Raw genomic sequence first — 19,863 nt, forward strand, 5'->3', positions numbered from 1 at the left:
AAATGAAGATTAAGATTTAGATCTGTTCTCATATTTGTAAGTGTTTTTTCTTGATAACGCAAGTATTTTATGAGTGGAAAAAAGTTTGATAATTTTTTTTTCAGAAACACCTTCACCACAATTTCAAAGAGTAGTTTTTTTGTTAGAAAAAAATAACATAAAACAGCATCTCTACCCCTAGAGCGCGTAGGATTAAGGTACAAGATACTCCATCTTTTTCAAACCCTACTTATGAAATTATACTGAATATATTGTTGTTGTCGCAGTTTGTATGTTAGAAAAAAGTGCAAAATGAACGACATTTTATTTGAAAAAAGCATAAATTGTTTTCACCTCCAATTACTTAATGAAATATTAAAACACTAATTTAGAATGAAACTCTCACATTTAAGCAATAACACTAATTTAAATCAATTTTCAGTATATATATTTCAGTAAATGTTTTGCTAGTGAAAATAATTTATATTTTTAATTAAAAAATAATATTCTCCTTAAGACTCGATATAATGACAATTTTCATATACATATTATTTATTCAAAGTATTATTTATTCTCAATAATAGTCATCCATATATAGCACATACGGACGTGCTCCAACAACAACACATCCAGTGTAATTTCACAAATGAGGTCTAGAAATGATAAAATGTATGCAGACCTTACCCTTATTTTTTTGGGGGCGGCGAGACTGTTTCTAAAAGTCTCACATACTCGTACTCTACATAAGATTTATGATTAAAAAAAAAAATCAAGTGTCTCCACTAGACAAAATTTTAAAAGCTCTCATAATACTTTTTTAAACAACATTGGAAGTATATCCAACAAAATTAGAGAGTACAATAATAAAATACCTAGTGTAATCCACACCTGGAGTCTGAAACAAAATTAGAGAGTAGTAGTTGAAATTTGTCAATTAATTACTTATTTTGTACTATATCATTTACCTGCATAAAAGTAAAAGGAAAATACAAATATAACAAAAAGGATATAAATTTATGATCTATTCGAAGATCATCTTGTAATTGGATTTAATTATACAGTTCTATAAAAGAAAAAAGAACACGTGTTCCCTGCTTGCAGTCGCACTCAAACAAGTGCAGTAAATTCTTTAAAAAAATCTTAAAAAGGAATAAGAAGATCTAAATATTCTTTTGTTCCACTTTACACAACACTGTTCCTGTATGAGTAGAAAATCAAACATTTATTTATAAAAAAGTTTTACATTTAAGAGTATAGTATTCTGTAGTTCATATTATTCATTCAAATATTATTTAAATGACCACAACTCCATTTTTGAATTGGCACAAATTACTAAGTAGTAATAAGCAAAATATTTAACAGCGTACTCAGGACACTTCACCTGTTCACCATTCCCATTGGAAACAAACAAAAGAATTATTTCATCGGAGCAGCGCCGGAGTATTTTGATCGGACCCTACCCGACCCGACAAATCAATTTCAATCACTTAATTCAAAAATCAATTTTTGGGTTTTAGGGTTTATCTCATGCTTTGCAAATGGATATAGACACTGATATATCTCGTTGGATTCTCGAATTTATACTTCAACAACCACTCGAAGATAACATTCTCAACACTCTGATTCAAATTCTTCCATTCCCAAACAACAATTTAAACCTCAAAAAAGCCCTAATCCTTAGAAAAATCGAATCCGAGATTTCTAACGGTTGTGTTACTGAGAAAATCCTCGAATTTCTCGAATTAATTGAGGAACTTGATCATCAAGAAGGAATTGAAGCTTCAAATGTTATGAAAACCGCGTATTGTGCGGTTGCAGTGGAGTGTACTGTGAAGTTTTTGAATTGTAAAGAGGCGGGAAGTGATAAAGGAAAGTATTTTGAAGCAGTAAGGAGGATATGGAAAAAAAGAATTAATTTAATGGAAAAAATGGAGAATGTAGGCGTTGTATCGGATGAGTTGTGGAATTGGAGAGATGAAATAGAAGCGGCTTTATGGGAAGATAGGTGTTTTGATAATGTGATAAGGAGAAGTAAATGTGTATTTGCTGTTGATAAGGTTAAGGTTTTTGTTGGGGAAGTTAAAGAGAGAATGGGGTCTCCGTTTCTTGATGTTGTGGCAGAAAAATATCGGACTGATGATACTATGAAGGCGTTTTTTGGAGGGGTGAACGATGACAGAGGTAATGTTGTAACATTACATATGCAAAATAAGTGCTTGAAGATGTTAAATAAGCAGGGTGAATTTGTTATTTAACTCTATGATATGGTCAAATTTCGGATAATAAGCGTGTATGATACTTTATGCAATACCTATGATCTGCTTATTGCTCTACTTAAATGAATGATGATCAAATTCTGGATGTTGGTGTTAAAGGCTGAATTGTTTGCTTTCTATAGTCTGTAAGGACAGCCTTGATAAGAGATAAAAGGAGTACTTTTGACATTTCCTTGTTTTACCTGTATCAATTTATCCTTATTAAGGGGTAAAGATTACTGTTTGACATTTTGTTTGTTGTACTCGTATCGATTTTATGAGTTCTTTGTTTAAATGATTGTTTCTTCTGCTGCAGAAGGGCGCCAAGGAACTGGATTGCCCAGGCAGAAACATGTTGCTTTCAAACGCACCAGACGAGCATCAGCTGGGACGTGTGGAGGTGTCAGGATCAGTGATTCTATCGAGTCGGAACCTGAAGCATCTAGTAGACAGGATGATTTACTGCCTTCACCTGCAATCCAGAAAGCAGATGATACATTGAAGGCATTTGTTGGAGGAGTCAATGAAGAAGGGACTTGCAGGAAAAGGGACAAAGGTAACATTACAAATGCAAAAATGTTTCTGGGGATGTTGAATAAGCAGGGTTATGTTATTAAACTCTATGATATGATCAAATTTGGGATAATAAATTTGTATGAACACTCTTTATATTTACCTATAGTCTGGTTATTGCTTTACCTCAATGAATGATGACCAAATTCTTGATGTTGGTGCTAATAGCTAAATTCCAAAAAAAAAAAAAAAAAAAAAAAAAAAAAAAAAGAGAGAAGCTAAATTGTGTGCTTTCCGACTCTGTAGTCTATATGGACACCCTTGATAAGAGATAAAAGAAGTACTTTTGAGATTTCCTTGTTTTACCACCCTTATCACTTTGTCCTTATTAAGGGTTAAAGATTACTTTTTTGACATTTTGCTTGTTGGACTTGTATAAATTTATATGAGTTTTATGTTAAGACGATTGTTTTTTCTGCTTGCAGAAGTTTGCCAAGGAAAAGCATTGCCCAGGCAGAAGCATGTTGCTTTCAAACGCACCAGAGGAGCAGTCAGGATCAGTGATTCAATTGAGTCGGAACTTGAGGCATATGGTAGACAGGATGATTTACTGTCTTCACCTTTAATCCAGTTAGCTGAGGAAGCGCTTAAATTAAGTTCTTCGGAGCTGCGTGCTGTGGTGAAGGATCCTCTACCTGATGCGATACGTCTTGCTGACACTTTGTCTTCTGTGGTAAGGGATGATACGGGTCATCAGCCTGCCGAAAATAACAGTGACAAAGCCCCTCATCCAGTTGTTGCCAGTAGCAGAACGGTTCAAGCTAGTGAGAAGAATTGTGAGGCGCAGCATAACTGTCATCATAGTGCTGCATCCAGGCCAAACCGAGTGAACCGAAACAGTGCTGCCCATACATCTGAGGTTACAGCACTGAAAAAATTGCTTGCCTCCAACCGTGCTGCCCATACATCTGAGGTATATACATTGAAAAAATTCTTGTCTCCACCCGCTTAAAATAAATGGTCAAATGCTGCTTCTTGGGGTGTATTGATGCACAATTCTCTTCATTACGCTCTTGAATGTATATGGGCGATTGTAACTTGAAGTCTTCATGCAAGATTGTCTTGGTTATTAATGCTTTCTTGTAACAAAATGTGCAAAACTTTTTGCCGAGTAACTAAATGATTTTTAAATTTTTTTGTAAAATAGTGAGGTTAGACTAGATATTAGCTCTAGATGTGGTTTCGCCAGAGGAATACTAGAGCATAAACATTAAAAATCATATTCGTGTTCGGAAAAACTGTCCTAGGCACACAAACTGTATTTGGGAAAATTATCCAAATAGAGGAAAAGAATTTGCATTTTTATGCTTGCTAATGGAAACAAATGCTGAATTTTATATACAGTGGGACGATTTGTTTGACGAGTTAAATGAAGGATCACCAAGTGGCGTGAATAGGGTTACATTACCTAGCCCGAAGAGGACGAAAATTTCTCCCTTGAAGAAGTATGAATTTAAAAAAATCACCACTAGGAGAAAGCCCACGAAATGGAGTACGTTGGAAGAAGACACTTTGAGAACTGGTGTACAGATGTATGGAGCATCTCTTACTTGTTCTGACTTTAAAAAAGTACTGACACAGAGTTTAGCGCTCTAAATGTTTTCCTTTTTTTGGTAGGTATGGTTCCGGAAACTGGACGGTAATCTTAGGTGCTTATCGTGACATATTTGCAGTAAGGACAGCAGTAAGTGATACTACTATTTATAGACTGGTTGTATATTACTCCTACTTTTTTTTTTGGATGAAGTTGTATATTACTCCTACTTATGAAGTCTAAACAATTTTGTTCAGGTTGACTTGAAGGACAAGTGGAGAAACATGATTTCATAGATATTTATTTTGAAGAAATTTGCTAATGTATGATGAGAGCCTTTTGTTTTCTTAAGCAGAGGTATGGGCTTGTATATTTTTTGTATCATGTAAATGTCACTGTCCCTCTGTATCTTGTTTGATACATAACATTTCAGATGAATGCTGTTGTATATCATGTCTCTCTAGAGAAAGTTGTGAGCATGTTCGTATTTACTCTAGAAATAGTTGCCATTTTTAGGTCAAACTCTTATTTTTCAGTTTCAGGTGGAAAAAGCTCTCCAAGGATCTGCCAATTAGGGCCCGTTTGGCTTAGCTTAAAAAAACAGCTTATAAGCCTAAAAAAATAAGTTGGGCTACCCCAACTTATTTTTTTTGGGCTTATTTGCCAGCCAACACTCAAAAAAGCTGAAAACAGCCTATATACAACAGCTTATTATAAGCTGTTTTCAGCAACTTACAAGCTAAGCCAAACGGGCTCTTAGTCCCTTTTTTCTTTGAATTCTGTGGTCCCAATGACTTGTAAATTCTCATCACAATCAGAAGATATTCATCTTCAACACATTAAAGTGTAGAGCACCAGTAGCTTGCTACAAGAATAAATATTCCCACATATTCACATTATTAATTTATGCCACATGTTTAACCGACAAAAGTTTTCTTGCATTTATTCGTTAACTGCAGCTTCAATTTCATACTGCATTATTAATGCATATATTAAGCTTCACCTACTGATACTCTCATGCAATGCAAAAGAGTAGATTGCTACTATTAGAGATGAGTATTGTCTCTCGATTTCTTCTTGGTTACTATATGGAGGTTCCATCGAACCCTAAGAGCATCTCGAGCCAGTCCTACAATGGCGACTCGATTTCAAATAGCTCATGTTTGCTAATAGTTCTTGCTGCTCTGCTACGTTTGCTGCTATGTGCCCTTGGGCTGAGGACAATCATACGTTGTGTTTTACGACACAATGGAAGATTTCCCTGTGAGTCTTCAGAAGCTGCAGCTGCACGTTTGACATCAAATGGATTGGAAAGGGATGAGTTGAGACAGATACGGGTTTTAGTTTATGAGCCAGGATGAAAGATGATTTCTGTCATGGCGTATCCAATCTGCCTTGGAGAATTTCACCAGGGAGAAAGTTGCCAAGAAGTCATCATGGTTTTCTTGTTAAGTGCATTGACTAATGGTTTTCCTCGCATTCATCCTGTCCAACTTGCAGGCAGCTATTTTCATCGTGTCATGGCTGGAGAACCAAGATTTAGGAAGGCTTCGAATTGAACTGAAGAGTAGCCCTTTATACGGGAAGAAAAGCATTTTCTTTTTTGGTTTCCCACCTGGTGTTCGGTAACGGCATTGAGTCCCGATTTATCCGGATTCGCTTTGCATAACGCCCATTTAAGGGGAAATGCTCCCTACCAGGAGGGCTGTGGTGGGAAGAAAAGTCATTATACTGAATGCTGAATCTAAAAGTTAATGGCAGCACTTTTTTTTTATTGTGTTCTAGCTTGAAATGTTCTTGGAACATCAGCTCAACAGTTAGAATAATGTCCAGTTTTTTAAATCACTGGATACAAATTGTAAGCAATATTTACTGCTAGTACCTCTTTGTGATAGGCTTTGCTTGTTTTGGTTTGGCTTCTAAATTGATAAATAGCTGGCTAGAAACACCAAATTTAGTAATCTTATTGGAGTACTTGATATTCAAACTGTCCATGACTTAACATGAATCCTGAAATTATAGGCACAAGCAAAATAAGGCCAACCAACTACTTTGAGGTTTCAAATAATTGTACAGGTATTTTGAAGTACTGAAAGTTATTCGAAACCCCACTAAACTATCAACTACTACAAGCTCATAAAAGCTCCTTATACACAGTATTTTCACCTATCCTTCTGGGTGTGACACACGACGTGTTTGACTTACTGTTGGGGTAAGAATATTGTTGAATGCGAATCAGTTCGCTTCTATCATTTCTTCTCTCCGTGCACAAAAGTGACATGCTGTTCGATGTTGAGACATAATATTGTAAGTAGTGTATTATCTTTAACAGTTACAGTTTTTAGGTAGTTGATCACATACTTAAATATGGTAGGAGATCCAGTTTAGAGGTGTCGACATGTGAGTGGATGTGTTGAGACATAATATAATTAAGTAATTAAAAGCATGCTCTTTTCAACTGGTAAAATCAAATCCACACATGTAAAGGTGTATTGAGAAATAATGATTAAGTACCTAACATTGTGTCCTCTCTAATTGCTTAAGTTTTTAAATAAGATGAGATCTTCATGAGTTTCTGAAACTCCATAGATTATAATAAAGTTGGATGCTCAGATTCGTTTACGCACTTTTAATTTGCATTTCACTTAAAATATAATAATCACGTCTGAATCAAGGAAGATTATTAGACTTCTTCTCATGACGTTTAGAACTTGTTCTGGTTCCCGTAGATATCAGGAACAAAAAATTTAGTGCATAACTACTAAACTCTTAAGTTCTGTGGTCTTTTAATTAATATTTTTTATAAATAATGAAAATACTACGGTCCCACTGACTCCTATTTATCTCGTCATCACAATCAGAACCCACCGTATTAATCTTCTTTCTTATCCTACCTATCGGCAGCAGGATTCACACAGCCTCGAAAAGAATAAAATATTCCAATATGTTATCAGGACATGCTTACTTGCATTCAATTGTTATCAGCTTTCTATACCATATACTTCTTTTTCTTTAAGCTTCACCATGTGATATTATTCCACACTATACGTTTCCGAATTTTCTCTCTCTCGAAATGCAAAGCCATGATTTCTACTATATATAAGAGATGACTGATGAGTATGGTCGGTTGAATTATGCGATCATCTCATCTAAAATCTCGTAAGCAGTTAGCTAGCGCATAATATTCTTAATTACTTGATTATATTATGTCTCAACATGATCTGCCTCGTTCAAGCCAAACCAAGGACGAAAACTCGATTTCAATTAGCTATATGCTAATAGTTCTTGCAGCCCTGATACTGCCGCTGCTAATTGCCCTTGTGCTGAGGGAGATCATACGTTGTGTTCTGAGATACAACGGAAGATTTCCCTTCGAGTCTGCAGAAGCTGCAATTGCACGTTTGGCATCAAATGGGTTGGATAAAAGTGAGTTGAGAAAGATTGAAGTGATAGTCTACGAGCCAGGATTGAAGATGGTTTGTGTTACGGAGTGTGTAATATGCCTTGGAGAATTTCAACAAGGAGAAAATTTGAGAATGTTGCCAAGATGTAATCATGGTTTTCATGTTAAGTGTATAGATAAATGGTTCTCATCGCATTCTTCGTGCCCAACTTGCAGACAACTATTGGTCTTAAACCCTATATGTCAAGCTTAAATAAGCGTACAATTTTACACTTTTTAAGTTATGATGTAAAGAATTTTTTCCGTGTAAATTTACCCGTTGTAATTGTTACCTGCTTTATTTTCAGATTACTAGGTTTATAAATCACAAGTGGTGGTGACCTATAATTATCTTTTTAGGTGACTTGATATCACAAGGACTAAGGAGTAAATTTTGAGGCTTCTTTAAATATTAGCATATTTGTATATGGCATCAATTGATTATATTGTAGTGACAATACTCTCTTATTTCATACATAATTTGGAGAATGTAATAATCTCAAGAACTTGCCACGCTAGGTATTGAATGTGTGATGTGATTACACTTGCTTATATCAAAGAATTATACTTGTCAAGACATAAAAGTTTGAATATGAACTTCCCAACTTCACTTCAGACATGCATGCCTCACGTTAATTCTGCGACAGCTAAATTTTAAAACCTTCATAAATTTCAGTTGTTCTTTAAATAGGGGTCCTAAAAGCGGCTAGTGTGCAATTCGCCCATATAACAAGCTGATTAAACCACCCTGATGGTTTTCGAGTTTTCAATAAAAATAACTAGCGCGCTTAACTAGCTTAGTAATTGAAATATCCAATTCTGAAAATTTATATGAAATCCATTATTCCATAACGAATATGTGAATCACTTAAAAACAGTGCTGCAAAGAATCAGACATAGACACCAAGAAGATCAGGACAAGTCAAGACCTTCACATCCTGCATATGAGGACTCAAGTAGCAGCTCAAAATGTCAAGCACCAGATAAATAATGCTGCAATCTAAAAAGATGCAAATGATGGCAAACACTTCCTGGAACTTTAGTTGCTTTTCCTTGACAGTACAAATTAGGCCAAAAAAAGAACATTGTCCAGTAGAAAGTACGTATGAGAACCCACAAAAAGTGAAGGAATTGAAGACAAAATAGACTCCTTCAACTGTGAGTATGTATAACTCCTCAACAATGAGGTTGTGAACAACACTATATATCTTAACAAAAGGCTCAAATAATCGGAAAAAACTAAAGAAAATATTACCAAGTGAAGATAGGGAATTAATTACCCTTCATCACCTTTACTCTCCGGTTCAGCATCTGCAGTTTTCACAAATCCGTTATCAGTATGGTTTCCTCCTTCACTCTCACCGGCAGCTTGTGAGAGCAACGAGTTCCCCAAACTCTCGAGCCCGTTCTGCGTTAGATACTCCAATGGAAGATTGGCCGCATTAACAAGTGACGTGATGCTCATTCCAGCTGTCGCCTCTACTAGCATGTCGTCATCCCGGTTCGGATGGCAGTTCAGGTCCAACTGTCCCTTCCCGGCTCCAAACTCCTCCGTTTGATCCCCATTTGAATTCTTTTCGTTCTCGGAGAGATTCATGTGTTCGTTCTCGGAATGATTCATTTGAAGTAACTCTATTCCACTCGCCCCTTCTGTTTCTGATCCATCTTTAGGAGGGACCTGATCCTTTGCCTGTGCCAGCTCAGCTTCTCGTTCTGATTGTTTTTTCTTCTTACGAAGCATAAGAGTTTTAAACCGACGTTTCACAGTCAAACAGACATTGCACTTACACGTGGGCTGGTGCTTGCCTTTTCCACTTGGAGGCTGAATGCAGACAATGCAAGAGCAACCTGGGCGATGCCGAGGATGTTTTGTTGTGGCTCCAACTGAAGACTCTCCTAAGTCACCAATGTTATCTCCTAAAACAGCAAGTGTTGCCAAGGCATCTAGCCCGGAAGGCTCACAATCTTCATTGTTTTCTACTAGTTTTCGCCTCTTAGAATCTGAAATGAGGAGACAATAATAGTGAGTGACTAAATTATATAACAAAGGCAACCAAGACAAGCCTATCTGGAAAACAACTGCTGTAAGAGTAACAGAAGAAACTTATATTCATTTGGTTTATTTGATAGGTAAGCATAATTCATATGTTTCAATTTATAAAGTGTTACATACAAGAAACATAATGCATCTAATATTTTTGATATAATTACAGACACATTCATCATAAAGCCCTTCAAGAACTGGGTGGCAACACAGAAGCTCTCGAACTTGCTAGAATCCCGAAGGAACATCAATGAAACAAGGGCCTAGATTGAAGATTTTCAATTCCAAAACAACAAACTATTATTTAGGTGTAACAAGAGTTTTTGCGTATAAGATATCTTCATTATAGATGGATTTGTAACACATTTATTTGGCAGTTTGAGGGGATTTTTTTTTGGAGGGGGGAGGGGGGAGGGATACGGACTTCCAAATTAAAATATCACAGATTAAAAAAAAAAAAAAAAAAAAAAAAAAGAAAGCTTTCCCTCCTACCATCAAGCAGATTCCCTAAATTGTAGTGTGTTGAGCCTAAACATCAAGATATAAATGAAAAGTCGACTTGCCAGCATCACGAGAAAAGCTTGTTTAACAGAAATTCCTTTGCATCACTTGCATTTACAAAATACATACATGATACAACTATCTGCTAGGACTTGATGGTTCATCTTGAAACTTGTACATAGAACAACTTTTTCCTTGTGAAAAGTGTCTTTTTAGCAACGTGCCTTTTCGAAACCGTTACTCAAAAGCACAATCAAATCTTAATTCTACCAACGACTAAACCCATTCAAATCAAACATCTTCATTCTTGTCCAAGTATATATATTTCCTTACTACTTCAAGATCATATGCTAGAGCATTGCATGTCATTAACAAAGAATCAAAGGCAAAAAAATATAGGAGGGAAGATTTCTGTTAAACAATGAGAAAAGATATCCAATACCCTTGCCAGATCTAAACAGAGCTTCCAGTTCCCTTGGATTAATCTCATCAGGAGCAGCACAAGAGCATCTGTCAAGAAGAAGTTGGCAGCGAAAGGGTAAGAAAATTTCATTCTTCAGAAAGCATCTATTTAATCCCTGGACAAAGGTATATACTCAAACATCCAGATGAGTGTCTATAAAGCTAAATAAATGAAATAGCACAATTCGGCGGAAATGCATCTGAAAAAAAATGATGCATTAGTCTAACACCAACAACTATCATTTTGCACAGACTACTCGCTACAATATAATATTTTTGAGATAATACTAAAATCGGAGGAACAGAATTACACCCTTATTTATGGTTTACTACCGATAGACCACTACATGGGCAAAAGAGACAATGTTTCTTTTTCTTTTAGTAATGTGATATCTTGAAAAATGAAAAAGATATATAACCAGTCTAGTCTCAAATGTGACTTCAAAGTGGGAGATGGATGAAGCCAGATACAGACCTTCTTGAGTCCCAAATATTGTCTGAACAAGTCCACTTTGCAGGAAGGAGAACATGGACCGGCAATCTACGCCATTTAGAACAGCTGTCACATTGAGCCCATTGCTCCTGATCCCTGTGCAGGGGTACAACAGACATCAGCAATCAGCTTAGGTCATTGGACTCCAATAAAAAAAAAAAATCCAGCAGATTGCAACCAAACAGTGAAATGGCAATCAGTCATTTATGTGTGGCTTTGGTATGACCAAAGGCAAAGGTGAACAATATTGACAAACACAAAACTCTGTCCTGAGCTTTTAAGATTTTGCATCTTCCATGGTGAAATATGGACCAGAAGCGGGGTGAATAAGTAGTTTAAAAGGTATCATGCGACAATTTACACATCGGAAGAAGTTTTTTGAATAGGCTGAGCTACAACATATCAAATTTCTCAAGTCAGTGTAGTTAGTTTTTCCCTTACCCAGAAGATCGGGCAGTAAATATCGTCCTCTTTCCAAAAATTGGTGGTTCCTATAGAGAAGAAAAAAGAGAGCATTAGACTTTCCATTTACTACTGTCTATCATTGACTATGAAAAAAGAATAATGACATAAAATTAAAAGAAGAAAGAAAATTTGACTATGAAAAAAGAATAATGACATAAAATTAAAAGAAGAAAGAAAATTTGGGTAACGCTTTCCACATTTGGGTTGCACTTACTTCATATTCCTCAAATTCACAATCCTCAATCACAACAATGGTAGGCTTTGCAGTCGGAGGTGGCCGTAGCAATTCTTGTGATTCTTCCCAAGTGATTCTAAGTTCCATAGCATCATCAGCATGCATAAGAAGCCTCTTATTTTTGGACCCGATGTTTCTTGCCTTTTTCTTCTCTGACATTTTCACAGAATCATCGCTTGTCCTACCTCCATTCTTTTCATGTTTCGATGACAAAAAAGAATTCGCAATTACGAGAAAGAGAAAATTCAAATGCTGCAAGCATGTGAGTAAACTTGCTTAGCAAAAAGACCTAGAAGGCTAAACACTCACCGGAAAGTTTTCAGTCATGCCAGAAAATGAAGTTTCTGCAGAGCCATTGCCATTGGGAAGGAGAGGCGTTTGAGAATCCTGTTATTTGCATATGAAAAGAGGGAAATAAAATCACTGTAATAACAAGGCAAAAAAGAAAGCTGACTGTAGCAAACAATGTTTCTGTAGATAACCTGCATGTCAACATTGTTTGTTGCCTTCCGAAACCCCATAACAAGCTTTCCTCCCGGATCTATTCGACTAAATATCACTACAACAATAAACCATAATCAGTAGTTCTATCTGAAATCACATGACTATCAAATACAGAGTCAATGGATGACCGAAATAAAGGAAAGACCGCATCTACAGTCAAATAACTCGCCATTTTGCCAGAGATGGAAAAAGATTTCTCTGATATATCTATCCAATATAGAGACCTCTTATCCATCATTGCCCTTTTTTTGGGGGGGTAGTAAATGGAACCTTGACACATCCAATAATAATGAAGAAAGGATGAAATATCTTTTTTTTTTTTTTCTATAAGAAGTAAGCATGAATACTTACCAGTATCACCAGCTTGCAATTGCATATTCTGTATACAAGGGGTAACACCCTCCAAAACATACATCCGGCTGTTGTTATTGGGCCAAAATCTGAATTGAAATGTCCACTCTTTACCCTTTATATCCTGAATCCTTATAGGTAGACCCTCTGATTGGTTAATTGGAGGAAAGTATGCCTGCATAAGAATGGGTATTGATGAAGCAGAAAAGGTGCATTGCGAGCTAAGCATTCGAGTCAGGCAAAATATCATATTGTACAAACTTCACAATTACAAAAGAATCTGAAGAATTAACTCTTACTTCAGCACATGCTTTGGGCAGAACCAGACGGCCTATTCGTCCAGCATCACTGGCACTTAGGACCTTCTCAAACAGTGGTACGATAGTGGACTTTAAGCTGAAATTGCAGTTAAAGTAAACATAACTGGTATCAAAACTTGGGAAGGGAAAGTAAAAGACGCCATATGTAGAGCCTGTTGATCCCATTGTGATAAATAGGGGTGATTAGGAGTGGTAAACGGATCAGGTCAGATATGGGCGGGTCGAAAACGGGTAAAAAATGGGTTAACCGACAGGAATAATCAGGTGAGAACACAAGCCAAAAGTCAAAATAAGCTTAGACTCCTAGAAAGCAAGAACTCATGAAAATTAACAATCAGACAAATGGGTATTGATAATATGGATATCCATATTAGGGGATAATATAGATAATATCCATATAGTTATCCAACCCATGTCTAATTGGTCGGATTAGATGGGTTACTTGTTTTTTTAACCATTTTACCAGCCCTAGGGGTGATATACAACTCAAGGATAACTAATAGTAATCAAAAATAGTAGAATGTTAAGGATACTCTCCAGATAATTTCTGCAACTCCTGGTCTGTAATCCTAGGCCAGTATCGAGGCAATAACTGATTGCGGCCCCCACGGCCTTCAGCAGGCGGCCTCGCAATCCGTGCCTGTGAAGCCATTCCTTTGTTTGATTCAGAACCTGAATTGGGGCTAGGTTTGGGGGGCTTAGGCAATATATGACGTGCCCTCTGCCCCTGTTGAAAGGGAGAATTTTTGCTTTGTTCCCTTCCCTCAACATCTCCACCAGGAAAAGGCTGCTGTCCCGAACTCGAAGTACCAATTGGAGTACTCAAAGAGAAATTTAGAGATGGCTGATTGATTGGTTCATACATATCTTTAACTCCTTGGCTTGGTCTCTCATTATCGGGTTTGCCAAATAGAGAAGCTCCAATGGGCTGCTGATTCAGATTTGAAAAGCATGTATTGACATTACCAATGGGAAGCATTGTCTCTGGTTTAGTGTCATTCTTTTGAGTTTGAAAGAGTTGACCAGGCTCACTGTTCTCCACTGGCTTGCTCAACCGCATAGTCCTTCTTCTGTCGAAATCATTCTCATCCATTTTATTCTCAACACCAAGTGGATGTGCGCTCCTAGATCCCAAGGAGCCATTTGGATGATCATCACCAGGTATCTGCAAAAGCATTTATAAGATGATTAGACTCAAATTACGTCAATTTACCATCAGCTAAATTTGTTAAAGAGACAAGAGCATGTATGTGCACAAACACATTCAGAAACACGTAAAAAGAACTCCAATTAGATAAGTGAAGTAAAAGAAAGAGACAGAAAAGAGAAGCTATTCATTTGTCAATATTTTGAACTCTAATTAGATAATAAGTGAAACAAAAGAAAAAGGACAGAAGAGAGAAGCTTTTGTCAATATCTTGAATTTGTTTCTTTCTTTCTTTCTTTCTTTCATTGATTGGGTTTTGGCTTTCTGGTGGTGGTGGTTTTCTACGTTGCATAGACACAAGATTTATAATTATAATAATGCCAGAAACCAAAATAAATAGCATGCTTGCTCTAAGTGAAAAAACTGCATCAATTTTACCTAACTCTTCTCCCATATTTGAGATAAATACTTTTGACCCTGCATTTTTAGAACTTCCCAAATATATAAAATATTTCTTAGGACATGACCAATAAAGATAAGACTATGCATTCAAATTTACCAAGTAAGCTTGCCAGAAAGAATATGTATCAAGTATGACAAGTGAATATCTGAATATCAAATGTTAAAGCACGCAAAAGAAATAAAAAAAGGAAAAAGAAAAAAAAAAGGAATGATGTCGTGTCTGTGTTGCATGGACATGACACTTGCATGGATACAATACAAACAAAAGACTAGCTAATTCTAAGAAATTTAGAAACCGTGACACATAGCACGCTTGCTCTAAGTGCAAAAGCTGCCTTAATTTTTTATAAAGATTTTTTTTTTTTTTTTGATAAAGAAAGCTGCCTTAATTTGCAGAATTACTATGTGAAGTTTTCAAATCGACATGGACAAATTTCACAAGTTAATATGTGCCTATGAATACTAAACATCAATAACTTGCAAAAGAATTTATAAAAAAAAATTAAAAAAAAAAAATTGATTTATTGATTGATTGGAGAAACAGAAATAAATAAAGTACGTATATACGTCTTATATACAATTATACAAATATCTTGACCCTCGTACCTTTTCTATTTGCAATTTTCTTGACCATTTCCAACAACGAAATCTTTTTTCATCTTTCAAAATTTTAAAGTGTAGACAACCAATTCTAGATTTTCATTACCATTTCTTTAATGTGATGAACCTTAAAACCTAAGTTGTGCGGACTCTTCACTTTGGATGTCGCAAACGGGTCGGATTCAAAAATACACTACTTTTGCAGAATCCGACACGCACCCGTTGACATTTTTGAAGAGTCCGAGCAACAAAGCTTAAAACCAAGTAACCAGCAACAATCACCAATTTAATTTTTTGATCCATTCCAAAAAGTTTGACGTCTTCCCATGAATGAAAATTATTCTTGCTCTAGTAATTTAAATTAGTAATTCCTATATCCCAATTTTTATTACATCCCCTCCATTTTGGCGCATCCAAGAATATTTCACACCATTGTACTAATAAATATTCTTTTATACAACATTCACAAGTTCTTAGAATTCAAATCTATTCACAGACCAAATTTTTTTTTTTTTTTTTTTTGATAAGTAAAGATTTCCGATCAAATTTATTAGATGTGAAATTTCTCTCTTACTCTAGTTCTTTCAACTATTAGGTCAAGTTGTTTAAACATTACTACTTTTAAAAATATACAAGTCAAATGATATCTTAAACTGCATATCCAACCAAATGGTGTCACCTAAATTGAAAGGAAGGAGTAAAACTAACTCTAATAATTATTATTTCATATCTTAGTAACCACTACTCAAAGTTTACATTCCAAATTATTATTATAAACGCTTCTTTATTAACCATGCTATAATAATCTTAAACATTTTATCTCAATATCTACACAAGTCAAATATCTACTATATTGTTTGACAAAGTACTTCATTTTACTCACAATGAAAGTTATTGTTTTAACATACTCTAATAAATCTCATGTAGCTTTTCTTTGTTATAATTCCTAAACTAGTCAAATGCAATAAATAAAATAAATAGAGCAAAACATGTGAATGAGGCATAACCCTTTTGCAAAGCTCAAGGACTTCAAGCTCTTTTAGGTTCATCTCCCAAAAAGTGACGCTACGGGTATATTTTGTGTTCACACATCCTCATATTGAGTTATTGCAGTAAAAGGTGTTGGAGAAAACTTCACCGTTTCTCCTTTTTCATAAGTGTGCTGATTTTATTCAAAAAATAAATTTCACTAAGATGTTTATAATACTAAATTTTTAGAGCATAGAGAAGTTGTAAAATCGCTCGATAAAAAAAAAATGTTGTAAAATCTTCTAAGCCATCTACATTTTCTATTTTAAGCGAAAACTATGAAGTCTGGAAGCATTTAGCTTTCTAAAGAAGACTTTTTCCATAAAGTCCATCCTACATATAATACCCTTGCCATGCAATTAAACAATCAATGTCAGAATTTTTAAGACAAATAGGATTCTACTCCTTGTCTAAAGTTAAAACTTTTATTCTTTTGATTTTTTATTTTTTTTTGGAGAACGGTAACGGTATATGCTCAGCATAAAAGGCTGTGCTGGTAGCCAAATTTACAAAAAAAGATCCAGTGGGTTAATCTGTCCTTTTCTACTTACAAGGATTCTTTTGCTTTTCTATTGGAACACGAGGCCATTGAAAATGATTCTGAAGCCATGTTGGACTTCATCAACCCATAATACAACCTGTGAATCTCTCTACTTTTAGGTTGATACTTGGATGTAACCCCGGCAGTTCCTTGATGCTGGTTTAGTTTTTTCACTCAATAATATTACCTTACTTTTCAAAAAAGAGAGAAACGTGCTCCGTATCTCATGTGCCACTTCAACAATGCAATGACAAATGCCTTCCTCCTTTTTCACGTAAAAGCAAAAGTTGCATAAAGCAGTGCCAGGATAACTTGATAGGGCTCCGACATTATGTTCATATTTCTCTAAAATGAAGTAGATATATACCTACCAACAACGTTAACGTAAAATAATCCGATGAAACACTAAACCCCACTAATAAAGAATATACAAACCTACATGTCAAAGCATGAAACTCCCAAGATGCGTTTAATGTCTCAGACAAGCCCCAAACTAGCTGTATACGTCATAGACATGTGCCTAAACAAAGTTTCCGCACCAAAAACAAAAATAAATGAAAGAAAAAAAAAAGAATAAGGAAACCTGTATTGGTCTGATGGAATGACCATCCAAATGGCTTGCACAGTTTTTACATGCAACACCTCCATAATCCAAGTACTCATACAAATATTTTGAGGCAATGCACCCACAGTGTATACGCTGCACACCAAATGAAGATAGAATCAAAAACACTAGTTGACCATGCAATAATCTAGTACATGATTCAGTGACCTACCTTTCTACACGTTCTGCATTCCCTCCAACCAGATTCATCCAGGTGGAAAGTTTCACAGAAAACTAAATTCTCAAAAGCAGATCTGCAGACAAAATTGAGGCGACATCACAAAAACTTTGGTTTACTGATTGCATAATTAACTAACAAATAGCTAGGCTGGAACACCAAAAAAGTTACAAGTCAACTATATGTCAAGACTCAAGACTGATGAAAATGCTCTTACTTTGTGATGCTTGTATAAAGAAGAGTGAATGAAAGAAATTAACAATAAAAAAAATACAGAGTTCAAAGCAACAACAATGTCATACTAGGTAAATCTAAGAAGTTGAATTCCCAACTATAAGAACGTATACCTTTTTGTATTTGATAAGGTAACGTAACAATTATAAGAACTTACACTTCTGATACATTAACAACGAAACAGTTGATAAATATGCTGACATACTATTTGTCATGGAAAGACCAACAAGAACAACAAAGCAAGTACTATTGCCTCAAACTCAAAGTTATTTGTGCAAGTTATTATCTTGGAACCTAATGCATTCAACTATAGAAGGGATAACATGTAAATATATCAGCCCAAAACTAAAAAGATCTCATCTTTATTAACAGTGACCGCTAAATCATCATGCAAAACTCAGTTTTCTTTAGTTAAAAGCTTGAAAATGAGAAACTGAAAACAAAAGGGCACCATAGGGTCCTTTGAATTCTCACCTTCCTTCTCCTTCCTAAAAAAAGGCTTCATTTTTACGAAATAAACATCGAAAATAAAACTATTACGCGTAATATGTAATCACAGAACTAAGAAAAGGTAAAGAACACTCACTCTTGAAGCACAAATTGCAGAGTAACAAAAATTTAAAAATGTCAATAAATTTGGTACTATTTGACTAAAAATCCTAAATTTAGGAACAATTCCATAATGCAACAAACAAGAATTTTTGCCCCCTCTATTTCAGGGATCCAAAAACCCCATATCCCCAAACTACCCTTTACATCAGAAAATCAAGTCAAATACATAGAAAAAATTACAATTAGGACAATAGAAATTAATTACCCGCAATTGTAGCAAAGCTTAGCAAATCCACCTGATTTGAAACCCCAACCTTTTTTCCATTCAGACGACGTCGTTGCAGCACGACAAAGTTCATTCATGCAAATCATTGACCCCATTTTGAATCCCTCAAAAATCAAACCTTTAACAACAAATCTTAACAATCAACAAAAACCCTAAAAAAACAATCAAGAAAACATTAACCCCAGATCAAAATAAACCCCAAAAAAAATATTACACAACTTACCTTGCTCAATATCAAATGTGGGGTTTACCCAAAATGAAACATCAACCTTAGCATGAACACTAAATTATAAAATCTTGAACTAAATCTTTAGTATAAAAAGTGGGTCAAACACTGTAAAATTAACGGTGATGGTCGGTGGTTGGTCGGTTAAGATAAATAGAACATATAAAGATACAATTACAAAGAACAGATTTAGAGTACATATATATTATAGAGAGAGAAGAAAGTATAATAGAGATCTTAGAGAGAGAAAGTTGAATATAGTGCATGCAGAGAAGAAAGCAAAAATGGATGCACAAAATGCATGCACGACACTTGAAGACACGGTAAGGTCATCGGCTATACTTAACTTAATTTCCTTTTTCATTACATTTAATCCACAAATTAATTTTTTTTTTTTGTCTATTTTTTCGGACAGTGATACGATGAACCTATGCTTTCGTGGATTCCCATGTCTACTTTGGTATTATGACGTCAAAAAATATTTCAAATGTGTACAGTCAATGGTAAGTGAAGTTTTACTGTACTACATTTTGACTAAAAGTTATCGTAGTCGGGTAAATTTCAACGTGACTGATCTAGGCAATAAAGTGAAAAGGAGAAGAAATAATATAGGCTATAGATTATGGTGATGATTTCATATTCATACTTACAATTTGAACACAAAGAAATTGACTTTACAAAGATTTCATGCGTTATTCCTCACAAATGTCATTGTGTTGGTGTTTACTTTGAAAATGATCCTATAAATTAGCGAGACTTGGTATTATAATCTATTACGAATGTTACTTAAGCAATAATGACCCTTTTAATAGGAGAACAGAAAAAATTAGCTGAAAAAATCTATAA

At 35.2% G+C, this 19,863-nt stretch overlaps 3 protein-coding genes across 6 annotated transcripts; 2 read left to right on the forward strand and 1 right to left on the reverse strand.

Moving 5' to 3' along the window:
- Positions 1-1,205: 1,205 nt before the first annotated feature.
- On the forward strand, positions 1,206-6,219 carry LOC132052964 (uncharacterized). 4 transcript variants are annotated; one of them, XR_009414047.1, is made up of 7 exons: positions 1,206-2,160; positions 2,551-2,790; positions 3,233-3,720; positions 4,152-4,339; positions 4,425-4,491; positions 4,599-4,698; positions 5,842-6,219. XR_009414047.1 is itself a non-coding variant. In XM_059444723.1 (6 exons), exons 1-6 carry the CDS (start codon positions 1,518-1,520, stop codon positions 4,635-4,637), a joined length of 1,665 nt encoding a protein of 554 aa, XP_059300706.1. In that variant the 5' UTR covers positions 1,207-1,517; the 3' UTR covers positions 4,638-4,826. The 4 variants fall into 4 exon arrangements, 1 of the variants encoding a protein (XP_059300706.1); XR_009414046.1 differs by lacking the exon at positions 5,842-6,219 and adding an exon at positions 5,378-5,518; XR_009414048.1 differs by lacking the exon at positions 5,842-6,219 and adding an exon at positions 5,373-5,499.
- A 1,328-nt stretch (positions 6,220-7,547) lies between these two features.
- On the forward strand, positions 7,548-8,787 carry LOC132054062 (RING-H2 finger protein ATL72-like). Its single transcript, XM_059446134.1, has 2 exons — positions 7,548-7,817; positions 8,662-8,787. Exons 1-2 carry the CDS (start codon positions 7,548-7,550, stop codon positions 8,785-8,787), a joined length of 396 nt encoding a protein of 131 aa, XP_059302117.1.
- Positions 8,788-8,811: 24 nt separating this feature from the next.
- Positions 8,812-19,340, reverse strand: LOC132052963 (B3 domain-containing transcription repressor VAL1-like). Its single transcript, XM_059444722.1, has 14 exons — positions 19,015-19,340; positions 18,771-18,943; positions 17,714-17,795; positions 17,521-17,637; positions 13,692-14,323; positions 13,138-13,234; positions 12,839-13,013; positions 12,466-12,542; positions 12,293-12,370; positions 11,963-12,175; positions 11,725-11,774; positions 11,266-11,379; positions 10,771-10,838; positions 8,812-9,784 (listed from the first exon to the last, which is right to left on the reverse strand). Exons 2-14 carry the CDS (start codon positions 18,884-18,886, stop codon positions 9,060-9,062), a joined length of 2,544 nt encoding a protein of 847 aa, XP_059300705.1. The 5' UTR covers positions 18,887-18,943; positions 19,015-19,340; the 3' UTR covers positions 8,812-9,059.
- Positions 19,341-19,863: the final 523 nt, after the last annotated feature.

This window comes from Lycium ferocissimum, chromosome 4 (genome assembly GCF_029784015.1).
Source record: "Lycium ferocissimum isolate CSIRO_LF1 chromosome 4, AGI_CSIRO_Lferr_CH_V1, whole genome shotgun sequence".
Taxonomy (NCBI): domain Eukaryota; kingdom Viridiplantae; phylum Streptophyta; class Magnoliopsida; order Solanales; family Solanaceae; genus Lycium; species Lycium ferocissimum.

Bases quoted from the DNA above. Each gene is read 5' to 3' on its own strand.
- LOC132052963 (XM_059444722.1), bottom strand. From the start codon at position 18,886: ATGGGGTCAATGATTTGCATGAATGAACTTTGTCGTGCTGCAACGACG. The intron at 12,543-12,838 runs GTAAGTATTCAT...TTATTGTTGTAG, and splicing joins ATTGCAAGCTGGTGATACTG to TGATATTTAGTCGAATAGAT. The intron at 10,839-11,265 runs GTCTGTATCTGG...TCTTCTTGACAG, and splicing joins AATATTTGGGACTCAAGAAG to ATGCTCTTGTGCTGCTCCTG.
- LOC132052964 (XM_059444723.1), top strand. From the start codon at position 1,518: ATGGATATAGACACTGATATATCTCGTTGGATTCTCGAATTTATACTT. The intron at 2,161-2,550 runs GTAATGTTGTAA...CTTCTGCTGCAG, and splicing joins AGGGGTGAACGATGACAGAG to AAGGGCGCCAAGGAACTGGA. The intron at 2,791-3,232 runs GTAACATTACAA...TTCTGCTTGCAG, and splicing joins TTGCAGGAAAAGGGACAAAG to AAGTTTGCCAAGGAAAAGCA.
- LOC132054062 (XM_059446134.1), top strand. From the start codon at position 7,548: ATGTCTCAACATGATCTGCCTCGTTCAAGCCAAACCAAGGACGAAAAC. The intron at 7,818-8,661 runs GTTTGTGTTACG...ACTTAAAAACAG, and splicing joins ACGAGCCAGGATTGAAGATG to TGCTGCAAAGAATCAGACAT.